Raw genomic sequence first — 18,730 nt, 5'->3', positions numbered from 1 at the left:
ATTACCCAGCCATAAAAAGAATGAAATCTTGCCATTTGCAATGACATGGATGGAGCTGGAGAGTATTATGCTGAGTGAAATAAATCAGTCAGAGAAAGACAAATATTATATGATTTCACTCGTGTGGAATTTAAGAAACAAAACAAATGAGCAAAGGGGGTTCAAAAAGAAAAAAAGAGTGAGAGGCAAACCAAGAAACAGACCCTTAACTCTGTAGCGAACAAACAGATAGTGACCAGTGGGGAGGCTGGGTGGGGGGATGGGTTAAACAGGTGGCGGGGATTAGGGAGCGCACTTGTCGTGATGAGCACTGGGTGATGCACGGATGTGTCGAATCGCTATATTGTACACCCGAAGCGAACATTACGCCGTACATTAACTAACTAGAATTTAAATAAAAACTTAAAAAAAAAAATGAAATGAAAAAGCAAGAACTGGCATTAAAAATGTGTCCTGTGGAAATACAGAGGTAAATGCTAGAAGAATTCACTGAGAACTGGTTGGCCCTGAAAGGCACAAGGAGGAACAAGAGAGTAGTACTTTTTGTAAAAAGAACTTGTAAATGCCATTTGCCTCCTTGACTCTATTGCACTGATTAGCAAATGGAAGCGAGAAGTCTTTAGTACCTCGTAGGTGTGCGTTTCTTTGACTAAGTTTCCGGTTCATACGTGTGACTTCTTTTTCCCACGTAGGTATGTTGATGATGTGATCAGCCGCATCGACAGGATGTTTCCTGAAATGTCCATCCACTTATCCAGGCCCAATGGAACATCAGCAATGCTTCTGGTAAGTTCTACCGGACCTATCCGTAGGGCCACGTAGAAGAAGACTGGCCTCAAGGTTAGGTCTCTGGTTCTGTGTCGTAGGATCTAGAAAATGGAGGTTAAATCCCAGTTTGATGGTGAATGGCGTATCTCTGTTCACTGGCATTCTGCAGTTTAGAAATTTTGCACGTCGAAACTTTGCTTTTGAATGAAATTGCAGAGCCCATCTAAGTATTAACCAGAGAGGAAATATCCTGAAGGACCATGTCACCTGTGAGTCAGTCCATGATGTTTTGGTGAATCTGTTTCATGTTGTCCAAAGACCAGAGAAATGCCCAGCTATTGGAGCCTGCTCGGGAAAACACCAGCTTAAAACAGAACCAGGTTCTGTGGAAAATCACGTATAAAATCCATTATGTATTTGAAAAATGTGTTCTGAGACCTTACCGCTGATGATTTCTAATTTGGGCGTTTCTGGTTTCGAGTTGCTCTGAGCATGTATGCCTCATAACTGCACCACCGATGTTTGTTCCTCTTGAATTCACCAAAGACCTGTGTGCTCGGGAAATAGAACAGAACACAAATGCTAAATTGTATTTAATTAGAAAGACAGAGACCTCAGTGATGTGGAGCTCACCTAATCGTCTGTGTGATGACGGGTGCTTGAAGAACCCTTCTCTGAACACAGGTTTTGAGGAGCCACCACATTTTACAGAAAGCAGAATTGGGGCACCTGGGTGGCTCAGTCGGCTGCGCGTCCGACTCTTGATTTCGGCTCAGGTCACGATCCCACAGTCAGGAGATCGAGCCCGCTGTCCAGCTCTGTGCTGAGCGAGGAGTCTGCTCGGGATCCTCTCTCTCTGCCCCTCCCCTGCTCATTCTCTCTCCCTCTCTCTGTTTCTCTAAAGTAAATAAATCAACATTTTAAAAAAAAAAGTAGAATTAATTGAATCAGAGTGATGGTGTTCTGTGGGCATCAGGGAGATGGGATTCATGATGGAGTGTTTTTCGTGTCTTGTCAGTTGCTGCTGCTCTGGGGCCTCGTGTGAACTCCCCATACGTTAGCATTTCTGACTTTCGCAGATTTTTATAAAGAGCCAGTCACCCAGGATGAGCCACTGTTCGCTCTAGCCATTCACCTGAGAATAGGCTTACTGTGTGTGCACGTGTGCGTGTGTGTGTGTGTGCGCGCGCGCGCGTGTTTTTTTCTCTTAAGGGATGTGGGCTTATGAAATAAATGCGTGTTGTTTCGTTTGTGAGAAAAAATTAGTGAACTTCACCAGGGTATCGTACTATAAAATTCTTTCAGTTAAAAAATACAGTGATTGAGGTGATAACAGTTTTCTTTTACTAGAAAAAGAAAACAGTTTGTATCTGTCTACAAAACCTGTAATATCTTCTGCCTCAGTTAAGTGTACAAATTGTCTAAATTTTAAGATCCTCTCCACCCAGCAGCTAAAGCATAAATCCTGCTTTCAGCATACTTGACAGGGACCACGGAGTTAATGAAGATAAAAATGAGAATGTCCCCAGTGAAATAGGTTTGTTCAAATTATCTCTGGGCCATTGAGCTTTCATTTCATGACGGAGGCAGGGATTTGGCATCGAGGGGGATGGACAGGGAGAACAGGATCACAGGTAAACAAGTTAGGATATTAGAGTTACTTCCACCCGAGAAAGCGGCTTTTATTTCCAATGACCCGTCAGCCCCATCTCCTTTCCCATGGGGCTGCTGTTTTAACAGGCCGATGAGAGAGTTAGGGGCTCGGTTCAGGGGAAGAACCCCGTTTTACACCCGGTTTTATGTGCACATTTTTGTCCCCAGGCGTGGCTCATTCGGAGTATGATACGCATCCAGCCAGCTAGCTGTTACCTTCCCGAGGTGACGCAGGAATTCACAGAAGGCGGTGCGTCTTGATAGGAAGGGCAGTGAGAGATGTGATTCGGAATCCCATTGCTGGGTGGCAAGTCACACTTTTAACGTAATTGTCTCATTTGGTTTTTACTTCTACAAGATGGCGTTTTATTAGATTGCAGGCCTCCAGGCCATTTGCTGCTGCTGCACAGACGCCCTCTCTGAGACGAAGGGGGTTCTCACCTGGCACAGGAGCGAGACCGGCGGCTCCTCCAGTGCCCTGGCCGTTCAGCTGCTCCTGTGTCTTCCGCAGAGAACGCGTGGGACCTGCACCGTGGGCAGGAGGGCCAGGCGAGAGTTGAAAGTGTGGTTTTCCTGGAGATTCGTCTGGAATGGGGTGTATGCATCTGATGTACGGCTTGTGCTGGAAAGCTTTGGGAGGTGAGCGAGGCTGACAGGGCAAGATGCTCTCGGCCGGTGAACGGGACGCACGCGAGCTGTCTCTGCTGACCTCTCCTCTTCCCTACCTCGGCCAAGGCCCGAAGTGCCCCGGTGCCTTTGAATAAAATGACATGTCCTCCTGAGTCAGCCAGACGTCCTTGAGTGCAGTCGACAGAAACCCGCTCCGATTCCCTCAAGCAAGAAAAGGGTTCGTTTTTGGTTTTGTTTGCTTTCTGATGATGCCGGATGCTCCCACACGCGAAGGTAGAGCTGCTCTGCCAGGAGGGACAGACACCAGGGCGTCCCGGGGGTGTCCAGAGCAGGGTGATGGTCCTCTGAGGACCCTCTGGCCCAGATGCTTCAGTGTCCCCAGCCTCCCATCCCATGCCTGTGCTCCTGCACCCTGGGCGAGCACTCCGGCCAGGCTTCCCTGCGGTCGCTCCCCCTCCCGTGATGACCCCAGGGAACTGCGCGGGCCGGAGGCGATGATTCCCCAGGGAGAGAGAGGCAGGGCCGGGAAGGTCAGCGTCCACTTGGTTTTCTTGTCACAAGTGAGAAGGCCGGGGACAGGAGGTTCTCCTGGGCCCCACAGCCAGGACACCACTCCCAAGTCTCCGGGTGCCTTTCTCCTCCCATCGCTTATAGCTCCTGATGGTGGCAGGTAAGGTTTGGGTCGCCAGGCGTTGAGCTGATCATTTCTTCTGAAAGGTTTTTTATTCTGTAATTTGATACATACAAACGAATGTGTGTAACGTGTATGCCAGTTCTAAAGCGTAGGGATAAGCCCAAGCGCTCCCCAGTCGGTTTAAGAAGCACAGCCTCACCAGTGTGTGCCCCTCCCCAGTCCCTGCCTCTCCATCCAGAGTCACCACTATCCTGGTAATCCTCCTCTTCTCTTCCTTTTTAAATGCAGTTTACCATGTGGGCATGCGTTCCTAGGTAATGCACAAATTAGTTTGCTTAAAGCATTCTGAACTTTATAAAAATAGTGTCGTACTGTGTATTCCTTTCCTGTGTGTGTGTGTGTGTGTGTGTGTGTGTGTGTGTGTGTGTGTGTGGTTTCTGAGACGTATCCATGTTGGTGGTCGGATCTGGTAGTTTGACCATCTTCATTGCTAGGTAGCAGTCCCTTCTGTGACTATGTACGCCGTATTCTTTCTCTCTGTGTGTGTTTGGGTTGTTTCCAGTGGTGCTTTCTAAACAATAGTCGCCTGAGCATTATAAATGTGGATGTTGAACCCAAGCTCTGGAGCCAGTGCTGGCCACTGTCTGGAGGAGGAAGGGGAGCACTGAGAGCAGTAGAGCAGACAGCTCTCTCCTCAGGGCCACTTGAGTCATAAGCGCAGCGGCACGGTGCCCACACTGGCGTACAAGGGGGGGTCCAGGAACAGCTCCAGTTAAATGGCCTCTCTTCCGTGATTTCCTGTTGTGCCAATCTTGTTGTTACAGATCTCTTCCGGTTTGGGTGTGTGAGTATGGGGGAGGGAGGGGCAGGGCGCGGTGGCGATATTTTTGTGCACACGCACAGGAAAACGGCATAAAGTCACTGAACTCCAGGGGATTCTGTGAACAAAAGGCAGGTGTGGTGATCCCGTTTGGGTTTTCCCCTTCACCAAGCATTCGCTGCTAAAAGGCAGCCAAGTGCCTTAGATGTACAGAGATCTGTAATGGGGAGCCACGGTCTATCATCAGGTTTTCTTCACAGTCTAGAAGGGGAAAAGAGAAACCGGAGAGTATAGGATTGGTACTTTTTCAGGTGATTGGGGTCAATTTGGCACATCAGAAGTGAAACCAGCCTTTCTGTGTTGGCTGGAAGCATCGGGGCTCTAGAGCCCATCAGAAACGTCAGGAGCGATCGCCTTCCACCTGGGCACTGTGTTCGACATACCCAGTCACACGTGTGGACCCCCAGGTAGTGCGTGCATATCAGGTGGGGCTGGAGGAGGGAAGGCAGGACAGGTGGGGTGCTCGGGGAGTGTTTGCTGAATAGATGCGGGAGTGACCGATAAAAGCATCTTTCTTTTCTGTATGTATCCGTTTGCTTGCATTGGCTGCAGGGGGGGACTTTCTACTCAAGGGAGAAGCAGTGAGCATTGGTACTAGTTTGACTCCAATTATTGTCTTAACTTCTGGCGTCTTCGTGAGCCTTAGGTAATTGACTGTATCCTGTAAATGCCAAGTCCTAGCTGATGGGAAACATAAACTCTCAGCCTCTTACATAATCTTGAAATATGCTGTGGCTGGCTCTCTGCTCTGTTGGGGGGTGGAGGGGGCCGTTTTGGTGTTGTGTAAGTTCATAACTCATGATATAATAAATCCTGTTTCCGTTCTTTGAAGGGATGAGCTCAGCCATCCAAAAATAAATCTAGCTGTGTTGATATTTAGTTTCAGTTAATCTACCGCCTAACATCCCATTATTAATTTTCTTCAAACAGTCAAAATATTGTAAGAGCTTAACTGAGTCAGAGACTAGAACAAGCAGCTGGCTTCTTTTGGCATTTAAAATATTAATCTACAATTTTTGACTGATCCGCTAGGTATACAAACGTAGAAAAGAAGAAAAAGATGAAACCTCAACCATGATATTTGAAATATACCTTGATTATTTTGTAAGTAACTATTTACAGTGTACGATTTACAAGAGATGAGACTCATTTATCAATCTTTCTAAATACACACGTTAACTAACCTTTAATTTTTTTAACATATTCGTGCCTTACATTTGAACGACACATCTTTTTATTTATTTACTTACTTTTTTATTTAAAAAATTTTTTTTTAATGTTTATTTATTTTTGAGAGAGAGAGAGAGAGACAGAGCATGAGTGGGGGAGGAGCAGAGAGCGAGGGAGACACAGAATCCAAAGCAGGCTCCAGGCTCCGAGCTGTCAGCACAGAGCCCAAGGCGGGGCTCGAACTCACGGACTGTGAGATCATGACCCGAGCCGAGTCAGATGCTTAACCGACTGAGCCGCCCAGGTGCCCCTGAACAACACATCTTTTTTAAACCATTCAGGCAGATTATATCATTTTGCTCTAGCAGAAGCTCTTGCGGTAGGAAAGACTGTTGAACAGCTGAACTGCTTACCTCCCCTGGGCTTCGACGTCTCCACTGGGTTCAGTAGTCCTCAGACTTTTGTCAGCCCAAGAATCACCAGTATAGTTTGGGAGAAGTGCACATCCCTGGCAGACAGCACAGAAATTCTGATTCTGTGGCTCCGGGATAGAGCCCAAGAACCTCATTTCACAGGTGCCCCACCCAAGCCTCAGGTAATCTGTGCAGCACTGTTTTGAGAAACAGTATTAAACCCGTGGAGCCCTTGGAGTTCCAGTGAAGGCGGGCTGTTCGGTAAGTCCCAGCTTTGGCATCACACTGTTTTATGAGCTAGGTTGCTAAAGCATCCATTCACTTATTCAGTAAATACTCAGAGCACCAGGAGAGAAAGACATGGTTGGGGGTGCTGTTCGGCACCGACCCAAGTCCCCGCACTCACGGAGCCTGTGTTGAGAACGGAAAATGGATGGGACACCAGCCAGTTGTTGTGTAATCTGATGGCAGATGGCGATCGGGCTGAGGGGGAAAGAAGCGGAACAGGGCTGGAGAGAAACAGAGGTGCCATAGGGGTGGGGCTGGGGGTCAGGAAGCCTCTGTGAGTAGACACCTGCAGGAAGTGGGGTGACGTGCTGAGCTGGGTCCGGGAGAGGCGGCACAGGTACCAAAGACCCTAGCTGGATGACAGTGGGTGTGTTCAGATAAAACCACGGAGGCTGGGATGCCCGGAGGGCTGGGCGCCAGCAGAGGAGGTGAGACCACAGGAGCGGTAGACCAGACTCACAGACTGTGTGGGGGACTGGGATCTTTTAAGTTTTACTTTAACGTTAGGTGTCCAAAACTGACTTGATCACTATCCTTGATTCATGGCACACTGTCATCGTTGATCCAGGCGTGATCTCTTTAATGTGTGAACCTACCACCCAGCCCCAGAGCTAGAATTTATCTGCAATCTGTACACCCTGTGAGTATCTCCTCCCGTCCCCTGCCCTGTAAGGAACTCTTGTCTCTCCCCTGTTTATTATTCTCTTCCCTGGCCTTCTATGAGGGAAGCTTTAACATGTACTGTGTATTCTTAGTGTACTCTTTAATGTGGCCTGTTGTACTTAATTATTTTTTTTATTTATTTATTATTTTTTTTTTTTTAATTTTTTTTTTTTCAACGTTTATTTATTTTTGGGACAGAGAGAGACAGAGCATGAACGGGGGAGGGGCAGAGAGAGAGGGAGACACAGAATCGGAAACAGGCTCCAGGCTCTGAGCCATCAGCCCAGAGCCTGACGCGGGGCTCGAACTCCCAGACCGCGAGATCGTGACCTGGCTGAAGTCGGACGCTTAACCGACTACGCCACCCAGGCGCCCCAACTTAATTATTTTTAAAAGATATCATATGTTGTCTGCAGGGACTTAATTTTTTTTTTTTTACTTAATTTGATTCAAATTGTTGGTTTAGCTATAGCTTATTCCCTTTTGCTAATATGAAATATTCCATTATATGAAAGTATACTAATTTAGTTAACCATTTTTCGATCAGTGGTCACTGATGCGCTTCTGGTTTTTGTGTTTGTACCCTGAACAGTCTCTGCTCTGCAATTCTTGTTCGTGTTCCTTGGGACCCACGGGCCCAAGCTTTTCCCGGAGCTACTCCTAGGAGCTGAATGCTCGGTTTAGGGCAGTGGTTCTCAGCCAGAGTGCCTTTTGCCTCCCAAGGGACATTTGGAACAGTCTAGAAACATTTTTAACGGTCACAAGTTCAGGGGACGGGTGTGACTGGCATCCTGTGGGTAGAGCCCTGACCTGATGCTAGACATCTTCCAGCGAACAGGACAGCCCCCCACCTTGAAGGGGGGCCGTCCAGCCCCAAATGAAAAGTGTCAAAGCCGAGAAAGCCCGGTGTAGGGCGTGCGGACGTGTGACTCCCCATGGAAACGCCAAAGCGTTTTCCTGAATGGCTGTGCTGATTGACACCCCTCCAGGAATTCCAAAGGAGCAACACAGATTTTTTCCAGACGTGCGAAGACTTAGATCATGACCTTGGTTGACCTTGGAGATGTCTGAAGACCATCTGGAGCTAAAGTCTGTGATGTGACGACGGTCGGTTTAGGGAACTCTACCCGTGTTTTCACATTTTTGTCACAGCATAGAATATTACTGCAATTCTTTGTTAAATGCTTGTGGTTTTTTTTTTTAATGCCATTTTATAAGACTTAGAAGAAGAATCTGTTTTTATAGTTCTTCATTTTGGAGACATCAAAATTGCTTTACCAAACCTGGTTCCAAAAGACATTTGTCTCCAAAAATCAGGTCCATTCTTTGTGGCAGCTGGTCCCAAATTATGGTTTAGCCACAAGGGTCCTAGAGACCCTTTCAGGAGGTCTGCAACGTCCAAACTGTTCTTATGGCAATACTGAGACATCGCTCACCTGTTTTACTTGTTTATTCACACATTCCCGGTGGAGTTTTCCAGAACCTCTACAACATAAGATGATGTCGTCATGCTGACACCCAATTGATTGGCTCCAATAGTCTTTATTTTTTATGGATATAATTTTTTAATATTTATTTATTTATTTATTTTGAGAGGGAGCAAGAGATAGAGAGTGAGCAGGCGGGGGGGGGGGGGGGGCAGAGAGAAGGGGAGACAGAGAATCCCAACCAGGCTCCACACTGTCCGTGTGGAGCCCGATATGGGGCTCGAACTCACAAACTGTGAGTTCGTGACCTGAGCCGAAATCAGGAGTCAGACTTGTCAGTTTAACTTGGCTGAGCCACCCGCGTGTCCCAGCTCTGGTAGTCTTTAATCATTTGTTTTATTTTTAATATGGTAAATATTGGTAACTGTAGCTCACAGAAACCGAAGTTCCATGGCGTCCGCAAATAATTTTCAAGAGTGTAGACAGAAGTCCTGAGACCAAAATGTTTGAGAGCCGCTACTTGAAGTACATTCAGTTATTAAGCATGTTCAAAAACAGTATCTCAAACTAAGTCTCAGAAAGGTGGTTCCAGAAATATTTGTTGCAATGGCAGTGACATGAATGGAAGTCTATTAGCGATAGAAAACTTTGAGGTTAAAAAAAAAAAAAAAAGGCAAAAAGCACAAGGCAGAGGCGTGCAGGACATTCTACAGGGCAGTGAGTTGTGTTTCTTCAACAAAGTCAGTGACGGGGACCAACAGGGAGGATGGAGTGCTTAAAGGCTTTAGAGCAAAATGTGGAATGTGGACCCTGTTTGGATCCCGATTCGAACAGACCAGCGGCCAAACATTTTTTGAAGCAATCCCAATGATCTGAAGACGGTCTAAATTTCAAATGATACCAAGGAATGTGGGGTAATTTTGTTAGGTATGATGACGAGCTCGTGGTCCGGAAACAAAAGGTGTGGTTTTCCAAGGTGGATGCTGATGTATTTAGAGCTGACGTGGCGTGATATACGAGGTATGCTCTAAAATACTGCAACAGAGAAAGAGGAGGGATAGATAAAGCAGGTGTGGCAAAATCTTGATGGTTTTTTAATCTGGGTGGCTGCCAAGCAATCCCTCTTTGTGTCTGAACCTGCTCACAACCAGAAAGATTGTGGATGGCCTCGCACGGAAGACGACATACCGTGTGGTTGCATTATATGAAGTTATAGAACAGGCCAAGACTAAGGTGGACAGAATCAGAATAGGATTTGCCCTGGGAGGGATGGGGCAGGCATTGACTGGGAAGGGCATGAAGGAACATTCTGTGGTGGCACAGGTGCTCTGTATCTTGATAGAGATGTGGTTTACGGTGGCCGTTCACACTTTTCAAAATTCAGAGAGTGGTCCACAAAGGTGTGCGCAATTTTATTACAGGCAGATTTTGCCTAAGAATTTTGATTTCATTATTTTTTTAACGTTTATTATTCTGAGAGAGAGAACATGAGCCGGGGAAGGGCAGAGAGAGAATCCCAGCGCTGTCAGCGCAGAGCCCAGTGAGGGGCTCGAACCCACAAACCGTGAGATCATGACCTGAGCCAAAATCAAAAGTCAGACACTTAACTGACCGAGCCACCCGGGTGCCCTCAGAAAAATTTCTTTTAAATAAATATTAAACTCTCCTTAAGGATATGCTTGCCTAAGTGTTTAGGGTTGATTACTAACGACTGCAACTTTCAGATGCATCAAGAAAATAAGATGGGGGGCACCTGGGCAGCTCAGTCAGTTAAGCGTCCGACTTCGGCTCAGGTCATGATCTCACGGTCTGTGAGTTCAAGCCCCACGTCGGGCTCTGTGCTGACAGCTCAGAGCCTGGAGCCTGCCTCGGATTCTGTGTCTCCCTCTCTCTCTGACCCTCCCCCATTCATGCTCTGTCTCTGTCTCAAAGGTGAATAAATGTTAAAAAAAAATTTTTTTTAATAAAAAAAAAAAAGAAGATGGTAAGTGGAGACATAGATGGATGTGTGATACAGCAAGTAGAACAAAGTGGTAACAATCCCAGAACCTAGCTCGTGGGAATATGGATGTTCACTCCACAGTTCTTTTGACTATTTAGATATTTGAAATTTTTCATAATAAAATGTTCAATGAATAAACACCTCAACTGAAGACATGCCCCCAGGCCCCCTATCAAGGAAACAAACACCACAAAGCAGAAGAAAACTGTCTAACACGGTACTCCCCAAGCATTTGGGGAGACTTTTTTGAAAGTCCTTGAATCAGAAATTCAGAAATTAAGAACAGAAGTGAAATGAAAAGGTTATGAAGAAATGAAAAGGATTTATTATACTCTGGAAAACTTGGAAGATGATAAAACTGTCTCAGAAATTAAGACTAAATTTCAAGATATTCAAGGACAAAGATACTCAAATGAAATTTGCTAGAGAACATTGAAGAAAGGTGGGGAAACCGAGAGAATGAAACTAAGACAAAGAAGTAAGAAAGGGTCAGAGGGAAAGTGGTTGAAGCCAGACAGAGGCAAAGAAACAACATGTATGTAATTAGTCTGTGGAGAAGAGAAAATGAAAGAATGGAACAAATAGTCTTAATATGGAAGACTGTTAGAAAAATTTTAACTTAAAGAAAGGCTGAATGTGCACATTGAAAGGGCTCTCTGGACACTTGGGAAATTGACCAGCAACAATCAAGTCTAAGAAACATTCTAGTAATGCTATCAGACTTCAAAGATAGAGAAAAAAATCCTCAAAGCTTCCAAGCAAAAAACAAACAAACAAAAAAATCCAATAACTTACAAGGCGAAAGAATTAGACTGGCATCAGATGTCTCCAAAACAATATATAAAGCAAGGCGGTGATGGAGCGGCATTTTCAAAGTGTGAATGAAGGATACGTGTGTCTTTTAAGTAGTGAACCCGGGAAGAACCATTTGAACATATGAGAATTCTGTACCTGCCAGCCTATCCTGTGGAATCTACCAGAGGGTGAGCTTCATCCAACCAAGAGCTGAGCTGGGGAGCCTGAGCCGAAGGACTGACAGTGAGCATGTGATGTGTTCAGTTGTCGATGCAGGACTGTATTTGTGTGTGTGATAGATGAACATGAAAGGACCCCATTAAAAACTGACAAACGAGATACTAAAATGCTATCTAAGAAAATGGGAGTCTAAAGGCATTAAAATGGATAAGTACAAAGGTAAGAGAACAAAAATACAAGCCTTCCTGAATACAGTGAGTCAATCAATAACTGAGTAAGCCAACAAAACATCGCTCAGAGAAAGAAGCATTGAAAATATAGCACCCATGGTAACTATTCTACCGTGTGACCAAGTTGAGTCCGTATGTATCAGTCATAACAATACATGTGAATGAATTGAATGCAATCATTAAAAGATTTTTTTTTCGGTTGATATTAAAGTTCATATGGAAAAGAAACATGTAAGAAAGGGTAGGAAGACGCCAGAAAACCCAAAACAAAACAGAACAAAAAACTGGTCTGTTGGGCATTGAAACATACTCTAAAGCTTCTGTAACTGAAACTGTGTGGTATTGGCTTATAGGTAGACAATCAGACTAGTAGAATAAGATAGGCTTGAAGTAGATTCAAGTACATATGAAGATTTAGTACATTTAGCATATGATAAAGGTGGCATCTCAAGTTGATAGGGCCTTGTTCATAAAAAGGGAAAAACTTGTAGGTGGCCAAAAACACCGTAATAAAGTCAGAAGGCAACTGATAGTCTGGGAGAAAATATTTGCAACATATATCACAGATACAGACCTAATATCCTTAAGGTAATTTTTATGTTTATTTTTATTTTTATTTTTAAGTTTATTTATTTTGAGAGAGAGCAGGCACGTGAGCAGGGGGAATGGCGGAGAGAGAGGGAGAGAGAGAATCCCAAGCAGGCTCCATGCTATCAGTATGGAGCCCAGCCTGGGGATTGAACTCCCAAACTTTAAGATCATCACCTGAGCCAAAATCAAGAGTCGGACAATTAGCCGACAGAGCCACCCAGGTGCCCTTCTAAGGTCATTTTTTAAATCTTAAAGGGAAAAAAGACCAAAAATAAAGAAAACAAAGGGGAACAAAAGACAATTCATGCCCCCCCCCCACCAAAAAGATATAAAAATGGTACTTAAACATATGAAGAGATGTTCAACCTTAGCGGTAATTCAAGACATGCAAATCAAAACCACTCAGAGGCACCAAGTCTCACTTCCAGATCTGCAGGAGTTAGAAAGCATAACAACACATTCTCACATTGGTGAGCCCGTAAGGAAACACACACCATCGTACCCTGCTGGCGGGAGTGCAGAGTGGTGCAGCCCTTTCGGAGGGACTTCGGCAACGTCTCATAAAGCCGTGTGTACGTGCACCTTCTGACCCAGCGGCACTGCCCCAGGAATATACCCGCAACACACACCTCCTACAGTGTGAGCGCACATGTCCGCAGACGCCTTAATTGCAGCCTGTTTGCAATTGCAAAACACTGGAAATAACCTGGGCAGAGCAGAGTGGCCGAGTAAACTGTGATATGGCCACACCATGGAGCCACACCATTTCTGTCTCCATCTTTGAGAAAGAACAAGAAAGACCTCTGTGGCTCCTACGACGCGATTTCTAGGGCATGTTGTTAGGAGCAAAAAAGCAAAGTGCGAGAGTATTCTTAATCTTGTTCCTTGTTTGTAAGAAAGGAGCATATAAAGTAACCGTCATCTGCTTGTCTCTAAGGGGAGACGCACAGGAAGGCTCCACCTGCAGCAAAACACTGGGGGGGGGTGCGTGGGGAGAGGTGACGTGCCTCTGGGTGTCACCTTTTGTATGGTTTTTGACTTTTAGAACTGTGTTACTGTTTCACATATAAGCACTTATTGTAAGTCTGCATTACTCTAGGATTCAAATTTATAAAAGAAACACTGTCCTTTCCGGGATAGAACTCCCTGGGTACAGAGAGGCTGTCCTGATACTAGAAATATTTCTTAAGGAGATTGCCTCATTTACTAGGTGCATTCTCTTTGCCAGGCCCAAGCTCCCTTCCTTCCATGTGCCACCTCACGCAGCCCTGGTCGGGACCCCGGGAGCTGGGCGGCTCAGGGCACACCGGAAGAGAAACCCAGATCTTCAGTGGCAGAGTGGAGGTGGGACCCTAGTCTGTCGGACTCAAGTGTCCAGACGTTCATTCATCTTTGAGAAGTTACCTGCAGCCGCCCCAAACGCCATGACTGTGCTGTGCCTGCCTGCTCAGGGGACACTTACCCTTGCAGTCCCCAGCCCCCCCCCCCCCCCCCCCCACCGCCAGAGATGAACTCGGGACTCAGCGCGCCAGGAACGGGAAACGACATTGGGGCATGGGCGGGGGGTGGGGTGGTGGCCTTGGTAATTTTTCTGGACCCACTTGGTTTCTTAGGCAAAGTGTGTGTAGGGCTTCTGCTAAATATGCTTGGCTCTGGCTCTGAAAGCGTGGGATCTTAAGTTCGGTATAGACACCATCTTCCGTTAAAACATACAGATGTCGTTTTGTGGGAGCTCCCTGTCCTGTTCCTGTTTCATCTGCTATAATTAATCAGCTGTTGCTTTAACTGCAGGGGTCCTAACCTTGGTCCGTGACGCCCTGGGAGGTGATGGCTAGGCTTCCGGAAATCTCTGCAGTTTTCGTGTGTAGCTGCACTTACTTCTGTACCCCTTCCTGAGAGAGGGGGACTGTGGCTTCCATTAGAAAGGGCTCCTGGGGCACCTGGGTGGCTCAGTTGGTCGAGTGTCGACTTTGGCTCCCGCCATGCACTCATGGTTCATGCGTTCGAGCCCTGCATCGGGCTCACTGATGTCGGCGCAAAGCCCGCTTCAGACCCTGTGTCTCCCACTCTCTCTTCCCCTCCCCTGCGGGTGCTCTCTCTCTCAAAAACAAATAAACATAAAAAAAAAGAAAGGAAGGAAGGGAGGGAGGAAGGAAGGGAGGAAGGGCGGAAGGGCGCCTGGTGCCTAAGGGAGGCTAATTACCCTGGTCTCAGACCCCAGCTGGAGCTCTGGGTCCTTACTCTTTAGGCTGCCTGGTCACCAGCTTCTTCTGCTTACTCTCGTTTTGTATTCACTACATCTTAACGTTTGTACTCCACTTCCAGGCCAGTTTCCCGTAGCTTCCAGGTTAACGTGCAGCCTTAGAGGGACCGTGTTAGTGATGCGGGCCATGTAAAGGAGGCGGATGGATTTGATACTTTCAGGCACGAGAGCAGAGCGGCTTAAAAAAAAATACTTGGGTGTTTAAACCCGGTTTTCCGTTTTCTGACGACTAAATCTTCAAAAACACTTTTTTGAGTTACGTGGTTTTTATTTTCTGACACAAGCATGTTTTTTAGGACTAATTTCAAGGAGCAGTTTATACTGTTTGCTCTCTCCCTCCCTTCCTTCCTTTCTTTCTCTCTCCTTGTTTGAAGATGCCATTTACTAGATGTATGTTCCATCTCTAGCTTCTTTAGCTATTACTTCAACATAGTTGTTCCCAGAGGCAGTGGTGCGCTTACATCTGTCATTTGAATGGGCGTTTCGTTTGGTAGTTTCCCTAGGATTCCCTGAAAATACTTAGTCTAAATTAGTGAAAGCCCAGTGAGGCGCCCTAGAACCGCACCCCAAAACGCCAGTATGCCAGGAGTCTGCCGTTTCTGGCGATTCCCTTTAAAGCCCCTGTAATTCAGATCGACAGCTTCCTTCCTTCGGCACATTTCAGTTGCATTTGTCCCCCAAATATTGGGAAGCATGTTCCATCGGCTCTGACAGGTGTATCTCACGAGGCTGGCATTTACAGCAGTGACTTGAAATGTGGGAGAAGGCTATTCGTGAAGTCCTTTGGAGTTGGATTTTACCTTAAAAATATTTTGAATACATTCTCTGAACTCAATATCTGGTGCAGACAGGTGGCACTTAGCTCTGTGGGGCAGGGTGAAGAGTGGGTTCCGGGCACGCACAGTGCCACAGCTTCCATAACTGGTTTTTTTTATTGTCTCATTCGGTTTTCTTCAGGGCTAAGTGTTGGGCCTGTTTTCAGGGTACCCGACTTCCAGACTCCTCGTCTTACACTCTGCCCCCAGTTTGACAGCTCTCTGTTCCGGTACTCGTCTTCATTCTCGGGACAAATGCTTACTGATCAAATCCCACGGGAACGATGACTCCAAACTGTCATCTCCAGCGGTGAGCCGTCCCCACACACGCATCCTTCCCGGCATCTCCCCGCAGCCCCTCCACCCACCCCCCCCTCCTCTCTTGCCGGAACTCTTGCCACAGCCGTCCAGGTGTTCTCCCGGTCTCCGTGTTTCTGGATGTTCTGCCTCCGCTCCATCTTCCACGTCTGAGCGATGGCTCCAGAGGGCAGGTCTCACCACGCCCTGCTGGCTTCTCGTTGGCTTGCAGTGTATAAAGCCTGCCTCCATAGGGAAGCTTGTGTGGTCGCTGTCACCCGGCCTCAGTTTACCTTGCCGGCTCTCCTCCTGCCTGCCTCCCCTCTGCCTGGGCACTCTCCCCGCCCTCCAGTGCTTGCAGTGGAGGCACGGTTGGCATCTCGGATGCAATGGCTCCTCCTGGTATGGTGCGGCCAGAGTAGTGCAGAAGTTTTAGTACCCCTCACCCCAAGCTGCGACATGCCCGTAGCTCTTCTCCGCTTACTGTGATAAGCGAAAATACCTCCTCTTTTCCAGAAGCTCCTTGGGAACCGGTCTCCAAATGCTTCACGTCCCTTTGCCTCGGTGCCTTGTGCTGTTCTTCCCTCTGCCTGTGGCGTTCTTGTCTCCCTCCTGCCCTTTCTGACAAACCTGCCGTGTCTTCTTTATGATTGGGACCTGATGTGACCTTTCCAGAAGCCCACCCTTACTTCAGGCGGAGATAGTTTCTTCCTTTGTGCTCCTCCGCCCTGTTTATGCCTGTATTAAAGGACCATACGTGGACTGATCTTAAATGGGTCCCTTTGCTTCAAAACGTATTTGCAGCACCCACCACATCATCCACCATGTGCGCGAAGCCCTTCTGGAAACCCTAACGGGGAAGTGCTGTGATCCGGCCAATTACCCGCTAACGTCTCTGTGTCCACATCATTATGTGGCGTCACGTAGCCCTTAGTGCCAGACGTGGGGAACTTCACAAAGAGGTGGGGTTCCCTTGGGGCTTCATAATCGCCGCAGGACAAAGAGACAATGTAAATTATTATTGTTGGTCTTGTCATCAGAAGGACAGCAATACTGATCAATAGGTTCTTTGAATCCTTTGCACCTCGTCTCAGAGTTTGCATTTGACCAGATGGAGCCATTTCTCTCAGCTCCTGCTGCAATCAGTAACATGAAGCAGAAATGATGCTACTCTTCCCGAATCATAATCTTTGTTTTGAAGAGTTATTAACACAGGAGCCCAGGCAACTATTTCCTTTAGACAATCGGGTTGTCCTGTTTCAGATTTATACCCAGCAATTGAATCTCATTAGCCCAGATATACACTGCATGGACCAAGCATGTAAATAATTGAAACCTTCCAGAGCTATATTAAATCTTCAGCTGACGTTAAAAGCAGTTTATCTTGGCCTTTTACTTTATTTCCTAATCCCAGTCTACACAGTTGATTTTTCCTCCAGTTCGTCTTTTCCTTTTCTCTGTGCGTCAAGGTTGCTGGATTCTAATAAAAGTGACACGATCCGTTTCCGTTGGCATTTGGCTCAACAGGGGAGTACGAGTCTACGCTAATACGGCCCATGGTATTATTAATTATACAAATTACATGATGCTTAATTTGAGTGAAAATTAGTTGAGCAAATTTTGCTGTCCGTAGTTAACAGAGCCGCGGTCGTCGCCGTCGCCGTCACCGTCACCGTCACCGTCGTCATCATCGACCCAGCTCGTGAGCAAACCGCGGTGAGGATACAGGCTCTGGAGCAAGCTCGCTGGGGTCTGCGTCCTTGCTGGGCCACTGCTAGCTGTGTGACGTGAAGTTGTCACCCGGAGACTCTCCTGTCATTGCCCGTGTAAACCAGAGCTGCCCAGAGTGCCCGCTCGCGGGGCTGTTGTGACGCTGTCCCGGCAGCACGCTTGGGGCGCGGGTGGGGACGGCTGCAGTCGTGTCTGCTGCGCGTTTGGTGAAGGTCACGGGGTCTTATAGGTGTCGGTGTGACGTAACTACCGTGAGGACTGTCGATCACCAGCACTGTGAGTAAGAAAATTCCTTTGTTTCTGTTCAAAAATCCTGTGTAACAATGTGGGGGCCTTTTGGAAACATGAAATGAAAACACTTACCTTCTCCCTTTCCCCTCGTTCTTGCCTTCTACTCTTAGTGAAAATGCCACGGTGATGGTCTTTGTGTCTGCTTTTAAGGTGACTGCTTGCCGACCGTGCTTATTTTGTGGGGCGTCCGGATCCCTGCAGCTCCTTCAGTCACAGAGCGCGGAGGTCTTGTGCAGCAGAACCACAGAGTGGGGGCTCGGTGGGTTTCACCTTTCGTGAGAGCAGCCGCTGTTCCCTTAGGATCTCCCCCCGTGCCCTGCTTTTGGGTTCTCAGTCTTTGCAGATTCCTCTTCCTCTTCCCAAAACATCCGTGTGTCCCGGGGCTCAGTTCTTGGATCGAGTCCCTCCTCCGTCTCCTCGCACTGCCTGGATGCCGTTCTCCATCCGTGGCTGTAAATGTGTCCTGTTAGCGGATGACGCCCACGTTTACACCCTTAGTCCGGGTCTCTCCCTGGGCTTCAGCCTCGGATCCCCGCACCTGCCTGTTGCCGTCTCCCCTTGACTTCCACACGTGCTCTTGAGCAGTGGCCTCTGTGTCACTCGGTGACCTCCCCCTTCTTCTTGCTGCCCAACCCAGAAGTCTTAGAGTTGCCCCCTGCCTCTTCTTTCTCACCTGGGTTATTGCAACACCCAGCTGGCCTGTCTGCCTCTCCCCTGGCACCTCTGCAATCTCTGCACACCGCAGCCGGAGGGCTACTTTAGAAGTGTCTCTCTTCTGCCCGGAAGACTGCCAGCTTCCCATTGTACTTGGACACCTCTCCGCCAGGATCTCTGAGGCCCACTATAAACCACCCCCTTCTCTCCCATGTTACCTGAGACCCCATCTGCTACCACTTGCCCCGGCACATTCCACTCCAGACACACTGGCCTTCTCGCGGCTCCTAGAGGACATCAGGCCTGCCCCGGCCCCTGCCCCAGGGCCTTTGCACTGACTGTGCCCTCTGCCTCT

At 47.4% G+C, this 18,730-nt stretch overlaps 1 protein-coding gene across 6 annotated transcripts in view; it reads left to right on the top strand.

Annotated features, from left to right (window-relative positions):
- The window catches only part of MED27 (mediator complex subunit 27), a 239,800-nt gene that overhangs the window by 132,792 nt on the left and 88,278 nt on the right, over positions 1 to 18,730 (top strand). For all 6 annotated transcript variants that reach the window (XM_086684348.1, XM_086684344.1, XM_086684350.1 and 3 more), the window contains exon 4: positions 693 to 786. In XM_086684348.1, coding sequence (XP_086540474.1) covers positions 693 to 786 — 94 coding nt within the window. The remainder of the gene's footprint in view (positions 1 to 692; positions 787 to 18,730) is intronic.

This window comes from Puma concolor, chromosome D4, assembly GCF_028749965.1.
Source record: "Puma concolor isolate L17-30 chromosome D4, mPumCon1.1.hap2, whole genome shotgun sequence".
Lineage (NCBI taxonomy): Eukaryota > Metazoa > Chordata > Mammalia > Carnivora > Felidae > Puma > Puma concolor.
Note: the sequence above shows the minus strand (reverse complement) of the source record. Positions and strands in the feature narration are given on the sequence as shown.